The 25893-nt window shown below is 42.1% G+C and overlaps 1 protein-coding gene across 3 annotated transcripts in view; it reads right to left on the bottom strand.

Annotated features, from left to right (window-relative positions):
• WDR48 (WD repeat domain 48) overlaps positions 1-25332 on the bottom strand; it is a 49500-nt gene extending 24168 nt beyond the window's left edge. The window contains exons 1-6 of one of the 3 annotated variants that reach the window (XM_051979330.1): positions 24250-25332; positions 12183-12241; positions 6362-6502; positions 3331-3372; positions 2225-2307; positions 1972-2101 (exon numbers count right to left, since the gene is read on the bottom strand). In XM_051979330.1, the coding sequence (XP_051835290.1) occupies positions 1972-2101; positions 2225-2307; positions 3331-3372; positions 6362-6383 (277 nt within the window). In that variant the 5' untranslated portion in view covers positions 6384-6502; positions 12183-12241; positions 24250-25332. Of the gene's footprint in view, positions 1-1971; positions 2102-2224; positions 2308-3293; positions 3373-6361; positions 6503-12182; positions 12242-24249 lie in introns of all 3 variants that reach the window. The other 2 variants (XM_051979320.1, XM_051979339.1) reach the window with 2 other exon arrangements.
• Between the last annotated feature and the right edge of the window lie 561 nt (positions 25333-25893).

Raw genomic sequence — 25893 nt, forward strand, 5'->3', positions numbered from 1 at the left:
GCCTATTGAGAGGTTGATCACCAGCTGGGTGGTGCAAGATGAATTTTGAGGTTCTGGAGCATGGAAAAATTAGCTCATGCTGGCAGAAGAAGGTCTCACTTGGAGGTGATCCCAGGGTCTTTCAGGCTGGAGCTAAGAGAAGCTCCCCATTACCATCCTTTGGGCTGGCCTCCTGGATGAGAGCATTTGTTCTTAAATAGACTTCCAAAGTTTATGGCCTAATGGAATGAGAGGGAAGGCTGAGGGCCTCTAGATAACAAAAGTGAGTGAATCAGAAGGTCTTAGGAGGTTTTCACAGGTGTTTCATGACAACTGTGAAGATGCATTGGCCACAGAGTAGAAATGCACTCATGGATAATACTATTTTTTGGACTGTAGCCGCTCAATTTAAAGCATGAAGCTTTTTGAACAGTGGCTTTGGCAGCAGCCCAGGACAGAAGCTGAGGCAGCCAATGAAGGACTTGGTTCAAACCAGGAGTTGCAAACTCTAAAAGCTGAGCAGCAATGGGGCAGAGCTCTGAGGACAAAGAATGGATCTGGACCCTGCTCTTCACTGTTGTGTGAGTCATGTGGACTATACAAGTACAGGGAAGAGGAAGGTAAGACCTAGCCATTATGAGGGTCCCCACTGTTTGGTGTGCCCTCAATCTGAAAGTCCTTCTTGGCTCCCCCAAATTCCCCTCCACCTACTTTCTGCTGCAGAGACACTTAAAAAACACTCCATCACTTGTTTCATGAGACATGTACGCTAAGAGCTGGCTCTCTATTGGCCAGCGCTGGGGACGAGTCTTTCCTTAATCAGTCAGGCTGGTCCTTTGACAAGACCATCTGTCCCCAGATCTATACTCCAAGACCTTTCAGTTTCAAAGAACTCATCAGAGCTGCCAGTATTCAAATATCCTTCTAGGACACAGGGTCACCTCCATGCAAAGAGGCGTCATTCAAAATAGAATTTCTGTAGAAGTTCCTCATAACAATCTTCAAGTACTTGGAGAGTGGTTATATTAAACCCTTAAGTTTATTCTTCTGGCTAAAGAGACCCAATTTTATTTTTTGCCCAGGGCTCCCAAATTTCCTCAGTTCAAGGAACTCCTGGTATCTCAGTAATTTTTCCACAGACTCTCTATGCCAAATGAAATATCATGTAATGAATTAGCAGTTAGATTTAAAAAAAATTTTTTTAAATAGCCTGGGGTGCTCCTGTACATTCAGAGTACCTCAAACACACAGTTTGGGAACCATGGCCTTACCCCATCTTTTCAGTTGACTTACTCTGCACACAATTCAATTATTAAATGAATCATAGAAGCCATATGTTCTAAAAACTAAAAGGATGATTATTAAGGATCAGAATCTTTTCCAAGATAACAAAATGATTTAGAAATCCTACTTAGAATTTCTAATCTATTTCTTATATAAATAAGATGGTTGATGTTAAAGACTTGTTACAGGTAATAAAAGCCCCAACAAGTTAACTGTATTTTAAGCTTTGAGCATGAAGGGCTTTCCTACAATTCTTTTTTTTTTTTTTCTACAGGATCTATAAACATTAGGTACCGATTAAAACATCAGAAAGATGACCTACCATGAACTAGAAAGATTCTAACTTTAAAAGGCTGCTTTGTAGCTATCATTGTATTTGTACCTCCAGAGAACCTTTCCCTTTATCCCACAAGTACTTTCTTTCTTGCCACTGCCTAATGGCTCTTAACGATATATGCAACAATCTTTTCCAATCCCCAGAATGATCTACTTCACATTTTCCTAATATGCTATCATCAACATCAACAATTAATCATGTAGTGTTTCCTGTGCTCCCAGGTATTACAGGGCCTACAAAGAAGCATTAAAAAGACAGGATTCTTGACTGCAATATTTCCAGGCTAGCTGGAGAATTAAGACTGGCACTTATGGAAAAACAAGTTACAAGCGACTTCTGTAAGTAGAAACAAACTTTGCCCAGTATATTACTTGTGACAGTGTTGTTTGAGGCAGTCAGTGCTGTGAGAGTGTTAACATCCCAGAGGAAGATCTGTCTGTCCAGCCCAGCGGAAGCTACCAGCTCCTTGTCCTTGGCATAGGCTAAGGCTTTCACATAATCCTGCAGCAGAACAGAGAAGCCAGTGAAAACTAATGGCAATAATGAAGAGAACGTGTTAATATGCTTGTGGCTGCTTCTTACAGCCAAGATCAAAGACATGAGGGTCCCCTGGAGTAGATTTACCTTATGTGTCCTTAATGTTGACATGCAAAATCCCTTATGGGCATTCCACACTTTGACTGTTGTGTCAGAGGAAGCAGATATTACTAGAAGGGGCAAAAATAGAAACGAACAAAGTATTTTAGGCAAGATTTACACATGTGAAACTTTAACTACTTTGCTAATTTTCCAATAACATAGTAAGAATAATATAATGATAGTCTAAAATGTCTATTAACACACAAAAAGCTGCGAATCCCACAAGATATTTCATAGCATTAGTTACATCTACATGATAATAGGAGGAAGCATGTGAAAAAGATAAAAAGTAATTCAGTTGCCTGCAAGACCAGTGTCACTAAGAGTATAACCTTGTCAGCCAGAGAGGCACTCTGAGGTTTCATGAACAGAAACAGAATTTTCAGAATCAGGGAGCTGAGAGAGAGTTTCATGGTACTCAATGTTCACTAGGATACAGACAAAGTATTATGTCAGATTCTATATGTTCTATTTTAGGAAGCTGAACAGAATAGGGAGGGGGTCTCAAACCATATCATATTAAGTTCATTTGTAAGAATTGGGGCTGGTGAACTACAGAAAGGAAGATAGCAGGTATCATGAACAATACAACAGGCATCTTCAAGTATCTTAAGGGCTGTTAGACAACAGAGGGATTAGCCCCATTCTGCATGGCTATCTTTGGGGGACACGGTTCAGTTTGATATGAGTTTCCTAATCAAACTTGGAATGGGAGGCCTCATGACGACCACTGGTGATCTGCACCTTCAGAAAAAGGGCTAGATATCCAATTTTGAGATTCTATGATTTGGGGGGAAATTTTTTGCATAACAAAATAACAAAATTACTTCCTGTGTCAGAAGATGCCCTACGAAAATTACTGCTTTGTTTGTAACAAATCTACCATGACAAAACTCCAAAAAAGCAACAAAATATCTTGATGAAATCAAAGCAAAAATGAATACGTCACTGTATCTTATTAATTTAAAATATAATGCTTAATAATCTTTGTAAGAGGAGCTGTAATAGTTAACTTAACACTTTGCAATTCCCTCTACCGTAAAGAAATACTTACATGTTTTCCCATTACAACAAAGTACAATATCGTTTACCCAATCGGTGTGGTGCTCCATAGATGCTATATAGGGATCTTGCTGAAATGCAAACAAAACAGAAATACAATGTCTTCAAGCTACATGTTCCAAGGGAACATATTAAACAAGATGGTACTTTGACATAAAAATTGAATTTAAAGTGAGAAAAACCAGGCAGGTAATTGAGATTCACCAGATTTAGAGATTTGAGAAGCGCTTCAACACTCTCCAGTTGATGAAAAAGCATCACGCCTGCAACATATTCAGCCTCTCCTTGAAGACCTCCAAGTGAAGGGGAAACAAATGTGTTTCACCAAAGTTCTCAATCCCAACTAACTATGCTCTGAGTGTGGCCATCCAACTAAGTTTCTTTTTTGTTTTAATTTTTTGTTAAAAAATTTATTATATATAGATTTTAACTTTAATAAAAATTTTTTTGAGTTCTAAATTTTCTCTCTCCCTCCAATCTCCCTCCCTCCATAGAGAAGGCAAGCAAATGATACATATGATATCTTGCAAAACATATTTCCACATTAGTCAGGCTGTGAACCAAAAAAGCAAAAACAAAACAAAACAAAACAAAAATGAAGATCAATATGCCAATCTCCTTCTCAAAAATTCATCCACTTTCTCTCTGGAGGTGGATAGCATTTTTCAGAACAGGCCCTTTCGAACTGTCTTAGATCAGTCTTGCTCACAGTAGTTGATCTGGAGCGTATAGGGGTGTTAAGAGCGGACCAGCACCTCTAGTGTAAAAGTTGCCAAGCCCTTCTCAGGGTTGCTCATTCACCCAACTCTCACTTGTGGCTCCAAGAAGCACATCTTGGCAGATGGACTAAACCAGAGTCAGAGTAACCAACAAGCCTCAAACCTGTTGGTGAGTGAGTGGGATGTCTACCCCAAGCATGCTTGGGGTAGACAAGCATGTAAAGACCATCCCTGGGAGAGTGGGTAGATGAGCACAATGCATTTCAAGGGTCACGAAGATGGCTGAAGGAAGCACCGAGGAGGTTAAGGCTTAGAGCTTGGTCACACATCAAAGATGCCAAGGCCATGCACTGCAGCCTGGGCTTGTCCTGCCACTAAACTCTGAGGACTCAGGAAGACCCAGTCTGACGACTTCATACAACTTTGCTCACCCGAGATGTTACTGGTCCTCTATGAAAATGAGGGATAAGGAACAATTGTGAGCAATGTTCTCCTGGTTCTGCTCTCTTCACTTTGCATCAGTCCATGCAAGTCCTCCCAGGGTTTTTAGAAACCATCTTATTTGTCATTTCTTATTGTACCACATACCCCGTATTGTACCATTCCCCATACAATCATAGAAAAGCATTTTATCTAATCCTTTGCTATACTGTAGATAAACTACATCCACAGCATCCCTTTAAGTCATACCAGTTTAGTCATTCTATTAAAAAGAAGTTAATGTGGTAAGACCCTTTGCGAATGAGACTATATTTGGTCTCTGTGACCATGGCTTCCTTGTGTCAGTGTTTATGATCTCTTTAATATTCCATGCTAGAATTTTGCTAGGAATTAAAGTCAAGCTTTCTGCTCTGTAGTTTGAAGATTGTTTTCTTTCTTTTTTTGAAGATCAGAACTTTTACACCTTTCTCTAGTCTTATGGTACCCCTTCTCACTCTGAGATCTTCTGAATCTCAATGACAGTGGCTCAGCAATCATATATGTCAGTTTTTTCAGCACCTCCTCCTCCGTACCTCAATCCCAGACAGTGCAAAATGTGTAGGTGCTTTAACCATTTCACACTCTACCCCAACTTTCTTAGCAATGCTTCTCCTTCCTGATTCTTTACCTTTGTCCCATGCAAAAGGGAACTCTTATGTTTTGTACCCAATAAGAATGATATCTGGTCAGGTGGTTTTAATTTCTCAGAGTGACCAGGTGTTTTCTCACTATTTCTTTATTTCCATTGAGTATCAACTCCCTACTAATCAGTTTAATTATCCCTTTCTATATTCAAGGTAATTTTCCTTTAATGTTTTTGATACTTGTATGTGTATATATACACTTATATCTAATACAGGTATGTATACATATGCACATATCCATGTGTCTATTTCTACCTAAATATTACATTATATTATGTTCAATGAGCAAGGCATTCTATCAGGTTCTGGAGATACAAAGACAAAAATCAAACAGCTCTCTCCAAAGGGATCTGTTTTCTTGGTAACAGCTACATCAATGGACTATTTATTCCAAAGAGTTCTATTGTTCCATCACAAAGTTTGTCATTACGCTTACTTTTCCTTCCTTCTTCCATCACCTGTTCACCATTTATTAAGAAATCTATTAAGTGGACCACACTGTGAGAGTGTGTCAAGGGCAAAGGAGTTGAAATCTCTGCCCCCTGGGAATATGTAACTAATATATAGTAACTAAAACAGACAATATTTATGTACATGAAAGATCTGTGGAACAATAAGGGTTATATTACTTAGTAGAGGGACTCAGTGAGAAAGAGCAATCAACGTAGAAGTTTCAGTAGGAGAGATGGGATTGAAAACGGATCCTGAAGCCTGGGTAGACTTTGAAATACGGGTGAAGCTATTGAATGAAGGTTCCAAATGAGAGGGAGGATGAGGCAGATCCTCTCAGGCCAGGGACGATGGCCTGGCTAGGAGTGGACAGGAGACTAAGCCGACTCTTGGGCACAGCAATGACCTGGGTGGCCTATTTGTGGCCTATCTTTGCTTTTACTTGTCTAACTTTTTTATCTTCTCTGTTGATTCATGTTAACCTAGAGTCTCCAGTGTAATACTGGAAAGGACAGAACCTTCCAATAACCTTGCGTAGAAGGCCTCGCCCCCAAACTCACCTTTATACGAGAGAGAAGCTCTTACAATAAACACAGCCTTCTCCTGTCCCTAACTCCAGGGTTACAACAACCCAAATTCAGTCCCTTCATGTACTGTAAAATCCCTTAGTAGCCCCAAACCCTAAGGAGATGATGCTTAGACATGTGGAGAAAGCCCAGATGTTGCCCTGAGGTGACATGCTGAGGCTCTGAAGAACCCGGCTTTACCTTGTGCTGGCTGACACTCCATATTCTAATGATAGAGTCTCTCCCAGCGGTGAAGAGTCGGTTTAACGCTGGATCCAACTGAAGAGCGTTGACTCCATTCCGATTACATTTTTCTACTTCATCTCTAATGACATAAGATACCTGAAAGAAGAGGCAATATCTGGTTTTTAGGCAGTTTGGAACCGCATGGGGAAATGCATGTGGTCTACCAGAATCCACCTGACACATCAAATCCGAATCCACCCGACACATCAAAGCTGGTGCTTGCTAATGAAATAGTCTTGCTTTTAACGCACAAGATCAATTTGAGTTTGGTTTTGATCCAACAAATGCTGGTGTAACCAGGCAAAGCAGAGAGTCCCTTAAGGAGGTTCACACATGGCAAGATGCTGGCTACTTGTTCCATCCCCATCTTAGTGATTACCAAGAGCTCTATGGAGTCTGCATGATAAAACTAATAACAATTTCTAGGTTTTTTTATTTATTTCTTCATCTGCAAGATGAGGATTAAAACAAGCACCGGTCCGAAGAGCTGCTGTGAAGCTACAAGAACACATGTGCCAAGAGCTCCACCAAGCCTGAACAATTCCATGACTGCTGCTGGGATCTCGCCTTGATGCTTCACAAGAGCAGATAGCGGCACAATTTATCATGTTTTCTCCTCTTGACCCACATGCTGCTGCTCACCAGGGGAGGATATGGTCACAATCCCCCCAAATAAAAGGATTTTCACATTTCCATTGCTTAGAAGTGAAAGAGAAGGCTGTATCAGGAAACCCGACAATGTGCTGCACAGAGCTCTTTGGCACTGCCAGTATTTTACCGCGGGATCTTGGGCATGGCATTGAACTTCAGCAATTCCTCCCCTAAGATTCCAAAGAGCCCCCAGCATAGCCAGCAGGTCCTTGGAGGCTTGCCTGGTGAAGAGCAGAGTTAAGAGGGCATTCAAGGGTCAGAAGGCCTGATATCAAGTTCACTAGAGATACTGTGTGGAGGCAGTAAAAGAGACCAACTTCCACTGAAAATAAGGAGAAACTTTACAATTTTTTTGAAATTATTTCTAAGTAGAAGGGACTGTGCCTTAGGGCAGAAGTAGGAGGCAGAGCTTCCAACAAAGACTGGAGAAAATTTTATAGAGGGGAGATTTGTTCAGGTAGGGGGTGAACCAGACAGTCCTTAAGACCTCTTTCCAATTGAGATTTCATGATTAATTCTGAGCATTTGTTCAAAGGCAGCTACAGCATATTAAGTTGTGTCATTTATTTGGAAAGTGTGGTACCTGGAAACATGGGCTGAATGAGTTTTCCTGTGGCTTTTCCCTTTAGGATTCACCATGTAGTATAATGCATAGTGAAAAGCACTCTGGGTTACGAGAATCAAATCTTATCTCTGATTGCATTATCTGGAATCATGGGGCAGTTACTTCAGCTATCTGAGGCTCAGTTTCCTATATTCCCATATACAACAGGTATAACACCTATGAAACTTCCTCATAAGGCTGATAGGAGACTCAGGCGAGAAAGCTGGTAATAGTATACTTTGTGAACTTCAAAGAACTAGGTAATTGTCAGTTAACACCATATAGAAATTAGCAGCAGCAGAAAATCAGAAGTAGCATGTTTAACAATTCAGCAATTCCATTAAAATATATTAAATACCTACTATATACAAGTATTTACTCTATTGAAAAGAATCATTCTGAAATTTTAAACTCCAACTTGAATCTTTTCTTTGCTCTCTGTTTTCCAATCTGATTGTGACCTCTGAGCCCTTGATCCTTTCCTATTCACCTGGTCTGCCTCTCCACTTTGGCTTCTATTATTCCTAGACCTAATCTAGAGCCTGTGGTCTACAACTGCATTGATGCCCTAACTATCATCCTATATTCATCATCCCTCCTGGATTTTCCACTGTATGCATTCTATAAGTGGCAAATCTTTGTCATGGAAATCTGCATCTCATTCCACTAGTCTTGCCCTCAGGTTCCTATGGCTAAGAAAAGCTACAGTACAGTTCTTAGCTACAATAAAGCGAGATAACCCGGGGAGGGCCTTCACTGCTAGATTAACAATCCTTAATCTATATTTGTTTATTTACTACTTCATGACCTACAGACACTGACTCAAAAACAACCATCCTTCTCAGAATACCCTCCCTAGGGATTTAACTTCAAGAAAGGTTAATGCCTTGCCCTGCTCACAATGACACTGTCATTATATTTGAATGGGAGGTCTTCTTAACCTCAAGTCCAATGTTCCTCATGACCCCATGTTGCCTCTCTCAAGGCAAACACTATGTACTTACTCTGTGTAAGGTAAATAATAAAATTTCATTTCTTTAAAAAAACACTCCATTAGTTCATATGAACTTTGCTTTCAATTAATCAAAACTGGTCAAGTTTTATGCTTCCTCTTGAATGAGAGAGCAAGGCACTATCTAGAACCTCATCCCGGGAGCTTGGTCACTCACCCTGAAGAGCAAATGTTTAGGTGATATCTGAGTAAAAGTCATAGTGACTTGGCTGTCCTTCCATCTGACCTGGTAGGAAAGGAGAGTGGTAGCTGAGAAATGATTAATTGTAGCAGATAAATGTTACATACACAAATACTTGTGGATGCAAATATGCAGTGATGTGGGATGGCACACAAAATGCACACTGTCCATTGGGGCCCATGAAGGTTTGTAACTTAGTAAATTTTTAGCATCACTAGGCAAAAATGGTCATATCACAACCAATACTTCTGGTAATATTTTTGGCCAACACAATAGAAGCGTAATAGAGTTCTCAAGCTTGCTTTCTTCACATTGAAGAGCTAATATCATAAAACAAGAAGGGAACTGACCTGGAACAGAAGTTTTTCTACTTATCTTAATCCCTCCACTGATATCAAGTAAATCAGTACCCTCAAGAATTTTATCCTAGAGGAAAAAAAGAGGAAGAGAAGAAAAAAAAAGGGGGGGGGGGAGGGGGAGGGGGAAGAGAACAAAAGCCAAAAGTGAAAGAACAGAGTTCAAGGAATAAAGGAAATGACTGCTTGAAATGCCACTGGCGAAAAGATAATTGACAAAAAAAAAAAAACCATGTATGGGTCCATGAATGTTACTGGGGCTAGTACACAAAGATCTCAGGAGACCGAGACTCTCAGAGAGGATGGGATGAAAGAATCCATCTAGCCTCTGAAAAAACTACTTGTAGACAGCTCTCATGGCTTTGAGAGCTGTCTCTGCCACTTGTGGGTATGACTCCTGAGGCTACTCTGGGTGCAGAAAGAATAATCTAATGCTTCTTTCACATGGCAACCCTTCAAATATTTGTCCCTTTCGCTACCCCAACTTTCAAGCTTTCTTTAACAGGTCAAAACTTATCTTTTTAGGGTACGATTTCTTGTCCCATTTGCAGCCTGTTTTTTTGAACTGCTCCAGCAGATCAGGGTCCTTCCTGAACTGGGGAATGTATTCTGGACAGCTGTTGAGAGCCAGAACTCTGGAGAAGTATACTAGCAACAAGGTGTTAACTCAATGGAATTGATAAGACAATGATTATCTAGTTTAGCATGCAGATTAATAGTTCTCTAGTTCAGGATGATTGAGTTAATGTTACAACAAGGTGTTAACTAGTGGAATCGATTAGACAGTGGTTATCTAGTTTAGCAAGCTGATTAATAATTCTCTAGTTCAGTATGATTGATTTAATGTTACAAGAAGGTAATTACAACAAGATAATGATTCTCTAGTTTACATGTACATGTATAGTTCTACAAGTTGACACCTATTTTACAAGACTGGCACCTATGATGATGTACTTATAATAGAGTATTAAGAGCCAACAAGGACTGGAAGAGATACATTCCATCTTCATCAGCCTCGTGGTGGCTTTCCTCCATTTCCTCCACTGAAACCAAGTCCCATTCTGGAGGGCCTCCAAGAAAGCTAGCCCAGTCCCAGATGAAGGAGACAGACTGTGAAGACTTTTGGACTTCATCCCTGACTATTCTGGTGGTGATTATTCTGCTGAAAACAAGGCTGGTCCCGAGACCTCCAGAAAGCTAACCAGAACATTACAGACAGCCACCTCTCTTATTCTGAACACTATTAAGATCACATTAAGATCAAATTAGCTGTCTAAATTATAATGATATTGTAAACTCCTCTTGAATTTTCAATCTGTGAATATCTCTGGGTCCCTTTCACATAACCTGTAGTCCAATCATAGTCCCAAGTCTTTTCCTGTCCCCTGGCAGTGATACCAAGCCTAGCTGAGAAAGAGGATCCAACCATCAGGCTATTTCTTGGAGCTCTCTGCTACAGCAAAAGTGCTGAGAAATACACATATCACACTCTCCCAACTCCCCAAATAGGGCTTTCTAATATGGAATCTGTGATGCTATTCTTTAACACAAAGGATAACCACTTTGCTAGGCTGGGAGTTTCCCTTGTAGCTCTTGGCACTTTATTTTGTGCCTTCAACAACATGATTTGGAGAAGCACCTGACTCCTGCCCCTAGGAGACAGAAGTAGTCAACAATATACAAAAGAGAGCTGAACCCTCTTGCCTCAGAATGTCAAGTAGAGTAGACCTAGTGGGGAGGGGGGGGAGAGGAAGGTGAGAAGAGGGAGGGAGGGTATGCTGCCGCTGGGCCAAATGAGACTCAATCCCCCTTTCTGGATGCTCAGCTTCAAATCTCACTAGCTTCATCTGGCTGTCATGTAACATGGCAGCACTGGGTCTGCAGGTCAGTATAGACAGCATAGAGGACTTTGTGAACAGGCCACATTCTTCTCTTCCTTGACTTGTTTAGCTATTGTTTTTGTTTCCTCACCGAGCCACATCATTGTCTCTAGATTCATCAGGACAATAACCAGCAGAGCACAAATTATGACAGGTTTTCTCTCAATATGGAAATATAACAGCCTGTGTATGCATGTGGTGAAGGTGAGAGACAGAGGTGGGCAGCAGCAGCAGACTGTGACTAAGGCTAAGTGTGGAGAAACAGCTGGTTATCATCAGCCAGCTGAGGATGAGACTAGAAAAGTGTGTGTGTATCTGAAAGGTGTTAGTCACTACCACCAGGCTGTGCAGAGTCTGTCGTGATAAGCACACTGTAGACAAAGCCAAACGGAGTAGCCAGGGTTACCATCAGTCTTAACCAGTAGGCTCTTCATGAGGCTGCCTCCATGTAGACACATAACTAGACATCCCCAACAAGATGGATTATTTGGTAATGATAGGTCATGGAACAAGTGAAAAGGAAAAATGGCCCAGAATCGTCTGCAAACACTTTTCACTTGAACAATAATGGTAGCAAAGTAAATGGAATGGTAATTTTAAGAGCCTTTATAAACATTAAGCTAAAATCATACGATAATAAAATAGGAAATATTTTTTATAATGACCAAAGAAGGAGTTACTGGATGAACCCTGATACTCTTGATATTCTCAATACCAAACCAGGCAGAAAGATGAGGGGATGACCTAACCCTAAGTTCTTTTTTGCTCGATGGTACTACAACAGCACATCTCAGGGACTCGTGCTCTTGATACCTTGCGGTTTTCATCATGAACATAACCACAAAAATGACCAGACACACCTGAAGTTCAGGGGCGCCAATTCCTTATCTAAACCCTTTTGTTCAAGAGCTCAAAGAAGGGAAGACTTACTGACAGACTGAAAGACCTGGAACCTAAGATCCTTTCATGTCTTGTTTGCTGATTGAAAAAAAGGATCTGGCAGAACAAAAGTCAGCCTTGAAGCTTCTCCTCCAGCAGGGCCTCTTCTAGACATATGTTAGGATTATACACGATCTGGCCACAGCCACTTACCAGCTATATATGACCCTGGCCAAGTCACAACCTCTGCCTTCTTCCTTCATTTTCCTCACCTGTAAAATGGGGATAATACTAGCATCAACCTCATAATATTTCTATGAAGATTAAATGAGGTATTCTGCAAAACTTAAAGCCCTATAGAAATTCTACCATTATCATCTATTACTATTAGCATTATCACCATCATTATCATACAGGACTCCTCGTCAGCTGAATGCGGAGAGAAAACTTTGATTATCAAAATTAAGCCAAATTCCCCAGCGTCAAGGTAGACGTCCTCGGCAGTGTCTGAAAAGAAAGGGATTCTCTGGGGTGAGACAGTCCACATGCTCTGGTCTGTGGATAACATTGTGCTGAGGATATTACGCTTAGGAACATTATAGAACCTCCTAAGTAACATCCACGATGACTCAAAAGAGTTTAGCCTAATAAGCCATACACAAAAAACCAAGTAGATGAACAATGCCCTTTGCCCAGAATGGGACAAATAACTGGATAAAAAGCTTGTTAGTCCATTAGGACCTATCTCAAACAGACACTTAACTTGGACTATGAGTTGGGCACAGAGTTGAAAATGAGCAAGAAAACAGACTGAGTTGGAGTTGAGAAAGCTTCCAACAGTGTTTTCAATGGTTCTAAGCTGTTCCTACACAGAACCCTCTTTTCAATGTAATTTCATAAATATTTACCTACTGCTATTTTACAAAACACACTTCCCTAGGCATGGAGGTTACAAAGACAGAAATCCAGTTTTGGCTTCAAGTTTTTATTCTACCGGTTACTTTAAAAAAAAAAAAAAAAAGGTATCTTTAGGAAGATGACAATAATTGGGGGAGGAAGAAGGGTGAATTATCAGAAATGGAGATGGTACCCACAGAAGCCAGGGAGGATGATAAAGATTTTGGAAGACATCATCCAACTTAGTGACAAAAATGAACAGAATAGGGCCAAGGGCAAATTCTCCTAATATTAGCAAATTAAATTACTAAAAACAAAGGGGGGGGAGAGGGAGGAACAAGAATAAAACTACTAAATTATTTGTTATTCAACAAATCAATATTTTATTTTGTTTCTTAAAAGGATTATTGACTCTCATATAAAGCTGTAAAGATCTCAGATAATGAATTCTGTTTTAAACTCTATATAGAGCATTCATTCTATGTAAATCACCTCTTACTAATGGCCAGCTGGTTTGAAGACCTCCAGGAATGGGAAATTCTTCCACTCAGTGGTCATTAACTCTGGGGCCAAGCAAAATAAGTCTATTTTTCCCCCATGTAGCATCTCTCTATTGGAGAAAATTCTAAATTTCTTTTCTTGAAGCTAAACATCCTTAGTTCCTTCAACCAATCCTGGTAAGGCACTGATTTTACCATTCTTGCCAACCTAACCACCTCCAGCTCATTTAGCTCATCAAACATTGTATCCAGAGATGAGAGAACACACAGAGTTTGATTAGGACCAAGAAAAGTGTTTTAAAACCCTCCTTGTATCTAGGCCCTCTGCATCTCCTAATACAGCCTGATGAGATTTCATTAGTTTTTTGAGGGCTGTCATGAAATAAGGCAGACTCCTGGAGTACTAAAACTTCTAGGTCTGGTCTGCACAAACTGAGTAATATGGCCACTTCCTCTTTGCTGTGGAGGAATATACGTTTATCCCTAGTAAATGTCAACTCATTAGCTTTAGTTCATTATTCCAATTCAGTTTTCTTCTCTAAGATCTCTTTCTAGCTAGAAATGTGATAATCTGTTTATCCCACCCCCACCAAACCTTGACTAAATGTATACTACACAAACACACACACCCCCACCCTCACCCACCCTTACCCCTCTTCGCTAAATGCTGGATGTGCAAAGACTGTGCAATTGGATGAGCGTAACAGCTGGAAACAAAGAATCAACTTTATAGAGATTAGTTATTGTATCCTGTCCTCTGTGCCAACTATGCAACTATTGGCTAGAGCAAAAATGGACAACAATTAACATAAAAGGGAACTGGAGATTTTAGTGCACTGAAAATTCAATCTGAGTCCAAAGCATAGCCTGCTGGCCAAAAAAGCTCATTTGATCTTAGACTCCATTAGCAGAAGTATCAAATTCAGAAGGAGGGAGGTGATAGTCTTAGTGCATTCTATTCTCAAGTTATATCTAGAGTATCATTCTATGCTCTGGCTATCACAATGACAAAACAAAGTTAGAGGGGCCCACAGAAAGGAAGTGAGGTTGGTGAAGGGACTCTGAAACTACACCATAACAGAGGATAGGAGAAAGAATCTCACCAATTTGACTTGGAGAGAAGTGAATACTCCAGAGGGTTTGAAAACTCATGTTTTCAAGTACTGGAAGGATTGTCGCATGAAAAGATTCGGCCTCGTCTTGCTTGACAAATGATTAAGGAGCTGGATGATGCACTGGATGGAGCACCAAGTCTGGACTCAGGATGGGCTAAGTACAAACCTGCCATCAAACACTAATTAGCTGCGTGACTCTGGCCAAGTCACTTCATTCTGTCTCATTTTCCTCATTTGTAAAAAGAGCTGAAGAAGAAAATGGCTAAGCACACTAGTATCTCTGCCAAGAACACTCCAAATGGGGTCATGAAGAATCAGACCTTACTGAAAAGGACTAAATAAGAGGATAGAAGCAGAATACTACATAAAGGAAACAGGGAAACTTCAGCTCAATGTTAGGCAGAGTAGCCAAGAATGGATTCTGGATAGAATGAATGCTTTGTTACTGGAGGTCCTCCCAGAGGACGGTGGACATCCACTTCTCAGAGATTCCCTTACAACTCTGAAAATTCCACTGTTTTTGACCCAAGCACTTTTACATTCTCTAAATTCATTAAATTTAACCTTTAAAAAGAGTTCAGTCACCATTCCAGTCGGGGAAAAGGTTTTTCCATCTCAATCCTGTCACTCAATGACCTGGTTTCCTGATAGGAAATCTTCTGTCTTTTATCAGTCATTATGATAAATGTCCTGTTCCAGGAGAGGCCGCTCTCTCAGTGCTTATTAGAACAGTAACAGCTGCTCAGAGGCTGGCGATTTCAGGCCTGTATCTCACCCTCTTTTTCACAAGGGAATTAGGGCAACATCAGATAACTTCCTGAAGCCTGTATGTGTATTGGGTCTAGAGAGAGGGTTATCAACTTAGTGTCTCAACATTAAAAAACATTATCTACTATTGCCATAGAACTGGTTTCTCAGAGTGCAGGATGCATTCAACTCCAATCTAGTGTCAGAAAACTAATTTTTGCCTGTGTTTCCCTGTCTATAAAGGGCAGCTAGGGGATGCCAGTGGGCAGTGTGCCGGGCTTGGAGTCAGGTAGATTCCTCTTTATGATTTCAAATCTAAGCTTCAGACACTTAGCTGTGACACCCTGGGCAAGTCAATCGTGTTTCCCTCAGTTTCCTCATCTGTGGCAAACTTCTCCAATATCCTTGTCAAGTAAGCCTCAAGTGGGGTCATGAAGAGATGGAGATAATTAGAACAATTATCCTCCCAAGCATGTTGAAGGGATCAAAAAAAACAAAGTGTTTGACCAGCCTTAGACAGCTCAGTGGTGCAGTAAACAGAACAATGGCTATGGAGTCAGCAGGATTTGAATTCAAATCTGGCTTCCCTTACTCACTAGGTGTATGAGCCTGAACAAGTCATTTAACCTTATTTGCTTCAGTTTCTTCATCTGTAAAGTGATCTGGAGAAGGACATGACACACTATTTCAGTATCTTTGCCAAGAAACTCCAAATGTGGTTGTAAAGAGTAATACACAATTGAAATGACTATATAACCACCAACCAATTTTATTTAAAGCCCTATATAAATGCTACTATTCCTTTTTAATTCTATGTATTTTGTCATTTCAAAACATTATACTGCAAAGGATCCATGGGCTTCATTAGACTATCATTGAGGCCCTAAACCCAAAAAGAAAGAACCACTTCTGGTCTAGCGCATTCACTTCCTTTTACTAGGTTTTTGGGCTCGTTATAAAAGAAAATGAGATTTCTTGGGCATTACTTGTTCTTCTGAATCTCTGGTAGTTCAACCTCAAGACTCTTACAGTGTACGGGGATATAGATGTTCTGGGACAAGAGACTTGAACTCACTAAGGGCAAGGCGGGTTCTCTTATTTCCCTCTTTTATCTGAGGTTTCAATTTTCTACCAAGCATTTTTTTGTTCTACTTTTTTGACTCTGAAGATCCTTCTCCATGATAAAAGAAGCAGCAAACCTGAGGCAGAGGAGCCATGTCTTTCCTCTGTGCTCTATCTTATTGCCTTGGGAGAGCTAGAAACACCTTTATGCCCCAGAGTCTGCTCTCCTGAAGCCTTTGAGCTTCTCAGGCCACAGCCTTTTTTTCAACTATGTCATGCTTTTATTTGTCTTCTGTGATTTGAAGTTGCTTCCCTATTCACATCTTAAAACATCTGAAAATTGATAAGTTCTCTGCATGTCAAAGGGGTCTCTTTAAACGCAGTTTCATTCCTCCTCCCCATTTCCCTGCTCAATCTTCTTGGTAGATATAACATACACACGTATACAGATATATGCACATATACATACACATTATATACATATACATACATATGTATCTACAAATAAACACATATACATACATATGTATGTATATGTAGCAATAACTCATTTTTTTTAGTCACTTCTAAAAATAACCTCTCTCCAAAACTCAACCTTACCACGAAATCCTCCCCTTTCATAAAGAAAATTAAGCAAAAACACCTATTATAGTGACTATATCATTATGCCTTTCCCCATTTCTTCTTCATCAGAATCATTTGTGATGGCTTAATCATAATTAAGTTCTGAGTTCCTCCCAATCAATCCTCTTTATGCTAAATTCCCTTTTTCTTTTCCAGATCAGGAGTTAAGTAAAGATGACCATTCTCTCCCTGCTATTATTTTATATCAAATAATAAATATCAAAACTATATTGTTCTAAACATTCTATCCTTGCAATAAGACAAAAAAATTAAAGGTAAAAAGGAAAGCAAGAAGTTAAAACTAGCTTTTATTTGCTGAATTTTAGGATAATCAGAAAAAGATACTAATTAAAATAAGTTGCAGGCTACAAAATGAATTCATAAAATCAAAGCATTCTACATTATAATAACAAATTCCAGGATGCAAAATTCAAAAAAGAAATTATTTAAAAATACTACAAAATGCATAAAATATTTAGAGATCAATCTATCCAAGGACAAAACCAATTGTATATATTCAATTAGAAAGTGTTGTTTAAAAAGTTAAAGAACAACTTAAATAGCTAGAGGAATAATCAGTGCTCATAGTTGGATTATGCTAATATAAAAAAATGAAAATTATATTATATTATATATTAACCTTCCCCTCTCCCTTGGAAAGAATTTTAATGTAAGATCAAATAAATTATCAAAGGGATTAATTATAGAACATGATAAAAGAACTATAAAATTCCTTTTGAGAAACAAAAGACTTAAAATATCAAGGGAATTTCTACAGAAAAAGTAGGAATTTAGAGGGACTACAAGTACTTGTAGACATCAAACTATACTATAAAAGATCATCAAAAACATATGGTATTGGTTAAAAATAAAGTGGATCAATGATACAGACTAGAAAAGCGAACACAAATATCAAAGACACAATTGCCCGGCATCTGGTAAAACCCAAAACATAGATCTTTTATGTAAGAACTTCCTAAGAACTACTGGGAAAACTTGAAAGTATTGGGAAGGAATTAGGTTTCTACCAACATCTTAATCCATACCCACATTCTAAATGGTTATATGCCCCCAAAAGTAAATTAGCTCCTACCACTAGAGGGGGAAAAAGGGCAGAAGAGATCAAATGCCTTTCACAGCTGTGGGTAGCAGATGTATTTTTAAAAAAAATTTTATTAAAAAAATAGAAAAAACAGAAAAGGAAAATAAAATAAAACAACATTGTCATGTGAGGAATCAAAATATATAACAATAAAAAACTAGTTCACGAAATTATATATCACAGTATTATTATATTCATGAGTGTCCATCTTTTTTTCCCTTACTTCCTTTACATAATGTTTATCATTTTACTAAGTAGTTGCTTCTTTTTTGGTCCGAAACAGATCCCAAATACCAATATTCCTGCTTATCTTCTCCTATACCTTCGGAAGGATAAACTTATCAGCAAGACCTCTATACCTAGGCTCTTCCTCTAGTAGAGAAGGCTGAATGAAGTCCATGGTCCCTCCCCATTCCCCATCACAACCACGCCTTTGTTTCTCAGCCAAATGTAGCACAGCAAATTCCTTCCTTCTTTTGGCACATTTATAACCTTTGAAGAACTGAAGACCATTAATTGCATTACTGCAGTCTCATTTCTAAGGCACTACTGGTCCAAGTTCAAAGTTTCCTGTATTGATTGCAGTGGTGATTCAAGTTGAATTCCATTATAAGAAACTCCAAGGGACCATCCTCCGAATGCTCTTGTTCTGGAATATATTTTACTGGCTATCACTGGTCAGGAGGCATAACTATTTCATATCTATCTTCTCTTTTCACTGCCCACAACCTTTTTCTTTCTTAGTAGGAAAGACTTGGTGTAACTGATTCAGCTCCTACTCTATTTTAGAAGCTAAACTACAAAACTTTGTGCTTTACACAAAACATTACACAAAACAAAGTGTGGGGAATGGTTACCCAATACTAGCCCAAAATGATTTTAGAGTAAGATGTAATTTAGAATTCTGATACTCAAGCAATGTAAATGAGAAAAGATAAATAAACATTACACAAAACAAAGTATGGGGAATGGTTACCCAATACTAGCCCAAAATGATTTTAGAGTAAGATGTAATTTACAATTCTGATACTCAAGCAATGTAAATGAGAAAAGATAAACATAAAACCTAGTTCTCAACTTAGTCCCTGATATCTGGAGTCTTTCAAAGTTTTTACTGCTACTTTAGCTTAGTAAGCTCAAGTATTGGTGACTTCTGAAAAAGTCTAAGTCTCATCACATACAGCTGGATCAATGTCTGAAAGTTAACGGGAAACAGATTTCAACTCAATAGAAGAGTTTCCCGACTATCAGAGTTTGTCCAATAACAGATTAGATTATTTCACAAAGTAGTGAACTCCCTGTCATTAGACGTGTTCAAGCAGACCAGCAGGCTAAACTCTGTGATTCTCTCTCCTATCTAAGCTGCTCTGGTCCCAGCTGGAATCCTCATTCCAATTGCAAAGCAAAAGCCCCTTCATTGGAGCTACAGCTACTGCCCGGGTGGGAGGAAGCTGGCTGTTGGCTCCACCTAAAGAATTCTTTTTTTCAGTTTCATGCCTAACCATCTCAATTAGCCGGAGTGGTTGGCAGGAATGATTTCAGGATTTCATTGTAAAAAATTAAATTAAAAATGTAACAATTTTTCCCACACCAGGTGCAAATCTCCACGGAAATCCTAAGGCACAGATTATATGGCCATCTATCTGTCAGGTATTAAGAGAGGGAAGGTCTGCTAGCTCTGAGGTTTTGAGATTCTGGGATCTAACGAATCCTGAGGGGGGATGGGAGACAACAACACTGGGCGTGCAGGGCTAAGTTCAAATTCTGGCTGTGTAATTTACATCTCCATGACCTTGAACAAGTCCCATTATCTCACCTCTATTTCCTTCATCTAAGCCAAGCGACATGCCAAGGTTGTGGTGAAGAAACTTTAAAGTGCAGTACACATTTTTAGTTATATTGTAAATGGATTCTTGCCTTAGATAGGAAGTTTAGAAGGCTTCTCAAGAGCCAATGTAAATTGTAAAGGTTTATTCTATGAAAAAATTGCAAACAAAAAAAAAAAAGGGATGCCTGAATGACAAAATTCTTCGTAATTCAAAAAAGCCTGTTTTACAACTTAGTTATCATTAAGTTATCTTTGTTCTGTTGTTTCAGTTACAAGCTATAAATGAAGGCTATTTGTAAACTTGTTACTTATCCGAACATTTTCAAGAGCAGTTACTCCTTTGAAGGAAGAGCAAGCAGATGACACAGAAGAGGAGCAAGTGACAACAAATATTTAGGAAGGATTGTATGAGGTCAAAGACAGCCATAGGATTTTGAGATCACAGAATTTTGAAGACAAGCAAAGTGGGACCCAGAGAAAAGGAAGTCATATGCTTATATGATCACCCAAGAAATACTCTATTGCTACAACTATAGGCTACACTCTTCTCCCCCCCACCCCACCCCCAAATCTGGCTTGTGAAACCTGGGTGAGGCAGCTAATCCATTATTTTTCCCAAGATACAGAATGCAATTTAGGTCTCCCCTTTAAAAGAAGGATCATTTTAGAGGTGTGGCCTATATGGGGACCAATACACTAAGTGTTCTCTTAGGGACTCGCATTCTCATTGAGAAAAGTATAGGTTTTAATGTGACCTGCTTACCAACTGTTAAGTGTTTTCCAAACTTCCAAACCTTCTCCTTTACTTTCTCCAATAGTTCTAGAAATACGAATAAATCAATTCTATCATTATTTTTGGGTGGGATGTTTCACTCTATTGCTCTATGACCTTATTTCTCTTTCCTGTAACTTTCTAGACTCAAGTGTTCCTGGCTACTAACTTCCTTATGTGTTGACTTGTAGTTAGAATGTAAATTCTTTGAAGTGAGGGACTGTCTTTGTTTTTTCTAGGTGTACTCCTAGAACTTAGCACCCAGTATTTAGTAAATTCTCATTCATTTGGTCAATTAATTCATTCAACTGCAGGCCTGGCTAATAAGGACCAATACAATCAATGGGATCTACTACCTTCTCATGGACCCAATCCTAAATTTCTTCTACCAATCTAAGCCAGCACATTTTCTGAAACATGGTCATAGGTTACACCTCATCCAGGCTCTAGTCCACCCTGAATGACTGACAATCCTCTCTCCTGGCTGGATGCCAAGACTTTTCTCTTTCCCAAGTTCCATGGCCATCTACGTGTAGAAGCTTCCTGTCTTATTGCCATCTGCTCCCTATCCTTGAAAGGTACTCCCTTCTCCCATGTCTGGCATCCCTAATTTCCTTCAAACCCTGGCTTCGGATCTACTTTCTACATCAGATGTCAAACAGTGGGCCCAAAGCTGCAGGATACCTGTGGTCTATTCACACACCTGCTCGGGGATCAAATGTAATTGGGAAATGTTGAGCAAAATAAATTAAAATGCAACACAACACCGACATTTTAAAATGAAGTCAATCTGCAGCCTATAGGTGGTGGTGGTGGGGGTGTTTCTACTATTTAAGTCTGACACCACTCTTCTCCCCCCAATAATTTGCATATATCTGCACAGACTTATTATTCCTAAGGTCACTGAGGACAAGGACTGTCGCTTTTTTCTCTTTGTATATCCAAGGCCTGCCACACAATTGGTGCCTAATACTTTGTTCAGTCATTTTTCAGTGAAGATCAATTCACTCCTGAGACAAAACCCACGTGGCAAGAGAAGGCGTTGTCTCAAGCGAACTTCAGAAACCAAACCTTGTTACTTGAGTGTGCCTGCAATATTCCTGCACGATTCCAATCAGTTAGAAATTAAAGTTTTTATAAAACAAGCCAGCTGTGGCGCTTCTAAGACCCGTAGAGACAACAAATGACCAAATTTGACAACAGAATATTAAAACAAAAAAGTTTAAAAACCAAACCTGCTATCAAATTAACCACAGTGGTCGAATGAAACTTTCTTAGTACAAGCATCAAAAAAACTCGAAAAATTCTCAATGAAAAATAACTAATATTTTTCCATCCCTACATCCCATGTGACAGACACTGCCTTCCTACCACAGGCCTTTTAATGTTTAAAACATTAAAGTTTTGTCAGTGGATGCTTTTGAGGGAATAATGATGATAAATAACCTTTATATATTAAAAGTTTGCTGAAATGATTTTTTTGTGAAACACCAATAGTAGCTACCAAGCTACCATCAACATACTTTCAACCTAAAATAGCATCCATATTAATCATACTAAACAAAGCTAGCACGTATTTAGATTTTTAGCAAAATTCTTTTGGGTTCCAAAAGCAGGCATATGTGCGGACATATTTAGAATTAAAGAGTTGTCAGAAAAGTTTAATATAATAACTAGGAGAAAAACTGTCCTCCATTATGAGGATGCCTTTGTCTAAAGATAAACTTAGATAAATCCTATCTTTAAAGAAAGAATTTTCTTACTTCCAATTGGTAAATAACCACTGATCTGAGCTTCTCTCAGGGATTACTTGAAACTTTTTTTTTTTCTGATTTTCTGAGAAGCCTGGATCTGCCGGGTGATATGTTAGGGTAAGGCACTATTTCTGCTGTGGGAAAGGGATCCTACCCTACTTCAGACATGCCAAGATGTAACACATTCAGTAACCCAAGTTACTGCTTAATTAATGCTCTAGTAGAACTGATGTTCAGCATGCGCGAGGAACATCTGTTCACTCGTTTTGCTATTTCACCGAGTTTCTGTTTGAATTAGGGCTCTGCGTCCATGAGAACCCTTCTGATGTCTACATATGTATGGGGGTGGGGGGAATATGCCTAACCTCGAGGAGCTGACCCTGGAGCACGAGAGGGAGGAAGAACTCGGGTGGTAACTAGCCTCAGGAAGGAAGAACTCCGCCGAGGAGCAAGGGGGCCGGCTGGGCTAAGGGTGGAAGGGTGCCCGTTCCTGAGGGATCTCGATGGGAATCAGCATTAATAAAGCAGAGAAGGGGTGGGAGTAGAATCACTAGCCGTCCGGAGAACCACGCCGGCGGGTCTGAGAAACCTAATGCCTCCGGGGGACACTTCAGGTAACTTTAGAAATGAAAACATTTCCACATTTCACCCACTTAGCAAGACACAAGCTGGAACGATTTCTTGGGAGAAGACAATCTTACCAAAAAAAAAAAAAAATAGTAGCCAGATGAACACCCCTACCCCTTCCCACCTGTTGGCCCGAGCTGCCCCGAGGTCACAGGTGGGAAAACAGCCCTTCCGGCTGAGTACAAAAGGTCCCGGACTTGGGCTCCTGCGCTGGGAGCTCCTTGGCAGACTTTTAAGTCTGTTTGCGGAAAGAAGGCAGGCGGTCTGCGGCCCCAGGAAGGGCTCCGTCTCCAAGTCCTCCCAACAGTCCTCCAGGGACTCGGCAGCCGGATCCGAGAGCAAACCGGACCGGACCGGACCGAACCGAACCTAAGTCGGAGAGGCTCAAAATGGGCTCGGAGGAACGCGACGTTTCAAAGCCTCTTCAACTGTCTTCAGGAGGCACGGCTGTCCTAAGCCAGGCGCAAGGATGACCAGAGGAGGGCGGGGGGAACCACACGCGCAATCACACCCACATGGACACACTCGCGCACGCTCGCACACACCCACAGAAGCGAAGTGGGGTTCCGACTCGAGGGACCACCATCGCTGGGGGGAGGGGGCGGCACGGCTGGGCAGGAACATGAGCGGACCCCGGCCAGGTCCCCCACCTCTCCGGATCCCAGAGGGCACTAACTGATCTGGATTCGGCCACGTGGGGGGTTGGGAAGAGGAGGGGCTGGGGGGAAGGGGGTCCCAGGTTGGGAAGGAGGGGGTACACGGCCGGGGGGAGGGGCTGAGGGGGAGGGCTCCCCCTTTCCCATGGCTTCTGAGGGGTGACAGTTACCCACGGGGCGGGGTCATTTGCAGGGGGCAGACAACTGGGTGGCCAAACGGACGAACTGACGGCTCCGGGGGTGGGGTCAGGGCGGAGGTCTCCGATCTCCGCCCCCTCTCCCCCGCCTCCGGCAGCCTGGAACGTCTCCGGGTTCGAGTTTATGGGCCCCGGCCAGGCCCTGCGGCCCAACGGGTTGATAGGAGAGAGACCCGAACTTGTGGCCCGAACCTCGCTCCCCACCCGGGTCTTCCGGAACCCCGACGGGCGCGCCAGAGCCGCTGGGCCCAGGCCGGCCTGATTCCGCTCCCGCCTCTCCCCACCCTCCCTCCCTCGCGGAGGCCTCGGCGTGGGGGCCCGGTCCGCGGGCCTCGGGAGGCACCCTGGCTGGGGGGCAGCCCCTGGAGGGCCCCGCGCTCCGCCCCCGGCGCCTCTCACCTGCACTTTCCGCCGCCCCGCCGTGTTCTGCCTGTGATGCGCCGCCATCTTGCATGTTGACACTCCCGCGTCACTTCCGGAGAGGAGCACGGATGTCCCGCCTCCTCCTCAGGGCGACCCTGCGGGCCCCAGCCTTCCTTTTGAGGGCGGCCGCCGGCAGAGGGCGAGAGAGGGCGAAGGGATCAGCGAGGGCCGGGAGGGGCGGGGGGAGGAGCCAGAGCGGGGGGAGGAACCGCGGGGGCGGTTCCCTGCGATGGCTGACTGGCTGGGGGCGGGGCCAGGACGCGGCGGACCGTGAGGCGGAGTGGGATAGGCGGTGGTAGTGGCGGTCCAAAAGGGAGAGGGTTAGGGGGCGGGAGCAGGGAGGAAGGGGGTGGGGGACCCCAGCGGAGACCTGAGGGGGCGGGGATGGGGGCTCTGGGGTCGGAGAGCGGGTAGGAGGAGGCGCGGGAGGACGGGGGAGGTGAAGTACGCGCGACCGTTCTGGGAAGGCGTTAAGAGCCCCAAGGACCGTTGGAGGAGCTGGAGACCTCTAAAGAGGAGGGGGCGGGGCTGAAGGAGAGCGCTCGCTTAGGATTAGGGGGAACTCTTAAAGCTGGGAAGGGGCAAAACTGGGCGGGGCAGAAGGGATAAGCTGGGGGCTCGGGGAAGAGGTGGGAGGCCTAAGCAGGGAAAAGGAAGCGGGACCCTCGGAGGTTCAAACTGGGGCAGCTGGAGGAGGGGTGGGGGCGAGGGCGGGGAATGGAATTCCTTCGGGGACCTTTGCCCCCGGAGCTAGAGGAAGGGGTGGGAGGGGAGCGCCGGACTTAAGGGGATGGGGCTCTAGGCTTTGGAATAGGGCGGGAGCTAGCGGAGACTCTTGGGACCTTTAGGTGGGGGGAGAAGGGAGTGGGAATGAGGGGTGTCTGGGCTGGAGTCCTGGGTTGGGAAGGGAGAAGCTTTGAGAGGGGTGGGGAGAGGGAGGAAAGGGGGAGGGCTAAGGAGGGATCAACCCCCGGGGGGCAGAAGTGGAGAGCTGTGGTCAGTTTGCGGGAAAGAAGTTGTAGCTCCCGGGCCCCTCGGTGTATTGCCCTTTCCCCTTTGTGAAGCATCCCTCCTCACCCTGACGCCGGGCTGTGCGCATGCCTATGTCACTATGGGAGGGAATGTTAAGTGGCCCCAAGCGGGGCAAATTAGGGTCCCGGGAACCTCCGCTGTCCCGTCTGCGGCCTGTATGTGATGCCCTTGGACAGGCGAGACTTTAGAAGCTCCCAGGGTAGCCCTCCAGAAGGCAAAGGCCCCACATGCGTTTTTAAATATCATTTTAGTCCAATGTGGAATAGAGAAATCTACCAGCCTCATTGTCATTGGCTTCTGCCGTTGATGAACAGCTGTCCTGGATGGGCCTTAGAGGCCACTCTGGACCCCATTTTGAGAAGTTTTTCGAGTCGGGTATCTAGGTATGCAAGTCAAACATTTGCTGGTAAATAATTTTGGAGCCCTCACAGTCAGGAGACCCCACGTGGATTGTAATCCGCAGTTTAAGACTCCTTAAGAATCCTTAAGATGATTGCACTTTTTGTGTCTTTTAAAGTACTTAGCTTTGGGTACACAAGGAGCCCAGAAGATGCCCTTGAAGCTTCCTCCCGGCACAACTCATGGGAG

The sequence above is a fragment of the Antechinus flavipes genome, chromosome 1 (genome assembly GCF_016432865.1).
Source record: "Antechinus flavipes isolate AdamAnt ecotype Samford, QLD, Australia chromosome 1, AdamAnt_v2, whole genome shotgun sequence".
NCBI lineage: Eukaryota > Metazoa > Chordata > Mammalia > Dasyuromorphia > Dasyuridae > Antechinus > Antechinus flavipes.